Here is a 3897-nt window from a genome sequence, read left to right as displayed (position 1 = left end):
GGAAGCCCTGCCCCCCTTTCCCGGACCTGAAGCTCTCAGTCTTGCCTTCCGCCACCCGGAAGGTTTAGGCGCGGGCACTGCCCGGCGACCTGGCGGCCACGTGGGACCGGTACCCCTGGGAGGAGGGCGGAGCCGAGCGTGCACCAGCTGCGCACGTTCGATTCCTCCCTTCTCAGGTTTTTTAAAAATGCGTGTTTTTTTTATATACATATTTTTATTTCAGAGAGGAAGGAGAGGGAGAGAAACATCAATGATGAGAATCATGGATCAGCTGCCTCCTGCACGTCCACCCTGGGGATCCAGCCTGCAACCCGGGCATGTGCGGGTTCAGAGGCCGATGCCCAACCACTGAGCCACACCGGCCAGGCCAGCGCTGCGTCCTTGATGTCACCGTGCCAGCCGGGCTCAGGGCTTGTTTTCTCGAGGCCTGGCTGCCTGCCTGCCTTTCACTCCCCAGAAATCAAAATCTGTCCTTACACTCAGAATTGTCTTTCCCAAGTCGGGTGGGTCTGGGTGCCTTGCAGGGGGCGAAAGCGTAAGGAAGGCAAGGAAGGCAGAACGGGTGCGCTGGGACCGTCCCCGCGTCGCCATCAAGACAACGACACGCTTCTTTTTAAACCATTTATTCCTCTGTTTGGCCCAACAGGTCATGGAAACGGGGAATAATTATCGGTTAAAAAGTTCAGGTCGCCAGGGCCCCGTGCCCGCTATGCACCTTTGGGTTATGACAACATTTTCAAAATAAGGTTTCCCTTTTGTATGTAACAATGTAAACTTCAAAAAATAGTAAACTCTAAAGGCCGCCCCCCCCCCCCACCCTGGTCCCTCTTCCCGGGTCCATCACAGACAATTTCCACGCAGAGCGAAACGGCGCTGAAGCGTCGCATCGGAAGATGCACGGGTTCGGGAGGCCATGCTTCCATCTGGGCCCCGAAGCAGAAGCGACCCGGCGGCCCCCTCCTCCGTGGTCACAGCGCGACCCCCGCTGTCACACCGCCGTCAGCTCGGTCACTTCTGGACACACACACACACACGCCCATCACATGTGGTTTTATTGGATTTAAAGATGTGTACATCTCAACGATAAGACGATAAGACGGCGCCAGTGATGGGGAATGTCACTGGCTTCACATAGGCCAAGATGAAGTTTCTGTAGAAGGCACTGGAACGTCTCCGGTGGGGCCTCATACCGACACGCGAGAGCAAGCCAGCGAGCGGGGCTCAGGGGACTCCCCACCCCCCGCCCCCCGACATTACCCGGCTCAGGCCTGACCTCCTCCACCTGCCCCCCCTGCCCCCCGGCCCCCTGGCTCGTCATAGAGATGGCTTTCGATGTCCATTCTCCTTTTGTGTGTCCCCTCTTCCTGTCCGTCTGTCCATCCAAACTAACTTAATCATTCTGGTTCCTTGTGATCCCTTAAAAAATAAAGATTCCAGCTCTGGTCTGAAAGCAATGACTCCCACCGCCAGGGAGTTATCACAGTGTGCAATGGAGTTTTCGGTCGAGAAGACCCAGAACAGCCGCCTGCCTCAACCAGAACCTGAGGCCCCCAGACCGCCGGGGCCAGGATGGTTCCCACTCGCTTTACATTCATTTAAAAAGAGCTCAGATCTTCCCTCGTGCGCGTCGAGTCGGTACCTTAAGTGGAAGGTCTGATGTGGACAAGAGCAAGTGGGTTGGACATGCCCATGAGTCCCGTGGGACGTGCCCAGGGGACCCAGACTGTACAGGTATGTACACCTTTGCCCACCGAGGTGCCGCCAGGAACAGACCTCCGGACCCTTCACGCCAGCGTCCCCGCGTGTCCAGGGGACGGGTCAGCGGGCGAAGGAGGGCCGGGCCCTTCTCTTGTTCTGGGGGCCGGAGCCCGGGTCCCCGCTGCCCTCCACCGGCTCCTCCTTCTTCCGGACCTTGAGGCGGGTGAGCAGCTTGACCAGCCAGACGTCCCACTCCTCGGGCAGCAGCAGCAGGAGGAAGCCCAGGCCGATGATGACGATGGCAATGACCCGGACGCCGTTGAAGACGATGTTGGTGGTGTAGTGATCGACCACTGCGGGGGCAGAGAACGTGGTTACTCAACAAGAAGCCAGGCGCGAGAGGGACAAGGGGACAAAGTGGGTCCTCCCAGGGCGGCGGGCTGTGGGCGGGGAGCTGTCTTCTCCTGGCCCCAGAACCTTCCATATATATATAATTATTATTATTGATTTGAGAGGAAGGGAAAGGGAGAGAGAGATAGAAGCATCAATGATGAGAGAGAATCATGGATCGGCTGCCTCCTGCACGCCCCACACTGGGGATCAAGCCCACAACCCGGGCATGTGCCTTTGACCGGAGTCGAACCCGGGACCCTTCAGTCCACAAGCTGACGCTCTATCCACTGAGCCACACCGGCTAAGGCAGAACCTTTCTTACTTTGGTTCTGTGCCCAGTGGCAGGGGCTGCCTCAGGCACATCACCCTTCACTCCCTCTGGTGGGAGGCCTTGAACTTGTAGCGGATTCTCCCAACTCACCTCAGTTCAGACACGGATTTGTTAGGCAAATAGACAGGGGGCGGGCAAACATAGGTTGACAATTGTTCCTATGAAAAATAATACAATTGCCTGGACGGTGTGGCTCAGTGGTTGAGAGTCAGCTCATGAACTAGGAGATCATGGGTTCGATTCCCGATCAGGGCACATGCCCGGGTTTTGGGCTCGATCCCCAGTTGAGGGCGTGCAGGCGGCAGGCTATCAGTGATTCTCTCTCATCATTGATGTTTCTCTCTCTCCCTCCCTCTCCCTTAAAAGAAAAAGAAAAAAGAATACAATAATTACTAAATAATCACACAAGAATAAACTCTGTGTGACCTGCTCTCAACCGTAGGCCTACTCTGGCCCCACCCTGTATAAATAAACCAAAGCCTGACTGTGGCCACCTGTGGGTGTCAGGACAACGAACACACGATCGTTTATATTTCTGGTACTTTCTATGTTTTCTCCAACGACATGCTTTATTCTTAGAACTGAAGAGCATTATTTCATCCGTCATCTATGCACATCACCATGTTTTGAAGACCAAACTTGAACGGGACTTGTGCAGATAATAAATATAAATACTTGGTCCCTCCCAAAATGACAGAAGAGACAAGCAAGCTGGGGTGAGGCAGGCAGGCTCCGGATGGGCTCTGTGTGTGTGCGAGCGTGTGCGTGTCGATGAATGCGCATGCGTGCGTGTGTCTACAACCAAGCAGACACTCACCCGCGTTCACAGGCACACTGAGGACGATCCCGAGAGACATCAGGGTGGGGTAGGTGACAGCAATTCCGAAATTTAACACGACATTGAACGCTGAAACGGGAGAGTAAGAAGCGGTTATTCGTGACTGGCCCTGGCCGGCCTCCGTGGGCTCTGTCTGACCCCAGCTCCTCGGATCACTGCCCTCGGCTCTGACCCCTGAACTCGGGGAGGTGGGGGGTAGGGGGGGGCCCTCTGGGATGTGGGGATTAAGGACAACTTTCCTGATGACTCAGCTCCCCTCCTTCCCTGAAGAAGGAAGAGAAATGTAGTCAAGGTGACCAGTGAGAAGGCGCCAGAGACGAGGACGGGTCTCTGCACCCTTTGTTCCCCACCTGGCTGACAGGGACGCGGGGCTGCCTGTGTGAGCAGGGGTCCTGGGGTCTGCATTTTTATGTCTTATTTTTAAACATATTTATATTGATTTCAGAGAGGAAGGGAGAGGGAGGGAGAGAGAGAAACATCCATGATGCGAATCACGGATTGGCTGCCACCTGTCCGCCCCACACTAGGGATTGAGCCCACATCTGGGCCATGTGCCCTGATTGGGAATCGAACCGTGACCTCCTGGTTCCTAGGTCGGCCATCTGAGCCACGCTGGCCGGGCCGGGGGCTGCATTTT

General features: G+C 55.8%; 1 protein-coding gene across 1 annotated transcript in view; it reads right to left on the bottom strand.

The window, feature by feature from the left end:
- Positions 1-875: 875 nt before the first annotated feature.
- SLC35F3 (solute carrier family 35 member F3) overlaps positions 876-3897 on the bottom strand; it is a 16255-nt gene continuing 13233 nt past the window's right edge. Inside the window, exons 7-8 of the mRNA XM_006761299.2 lie at positions 3240-3329; positions 876-2051 (exon numbers count right to left, since the gene is read on the bottom strand). Of these exons, the coding sequence (XP_006761362.2) occupies positions 1819-2051; positions 3240-3329 (323 nt within the window). The 3' untranslated portion in view covers positions 876-1818. The remainder of the gene's footprint in view (positions 2052-3239; positions 3330-3897) is intronic.

This window comes from Myotis davidii, unplaced genomic scaffold (genome assembly GCF_000327345.1).
Source record: "Myotis davidii unplaced genomic scaffold, ASM32734v1 scaffold174, whole genome shotgun sequence".
Taxonomy (NCBI): domain Eukaryota; kingdom Metazoa; phylum Chordata; class Mammalia; order Chiroptera; family Vespertilionidae; genus Myotis; species Myotis davidii.
Note: the sequence above shows the minus strand (reverse complement) of the source record. Positions and strands in the feature narration are given on the sequence as shown.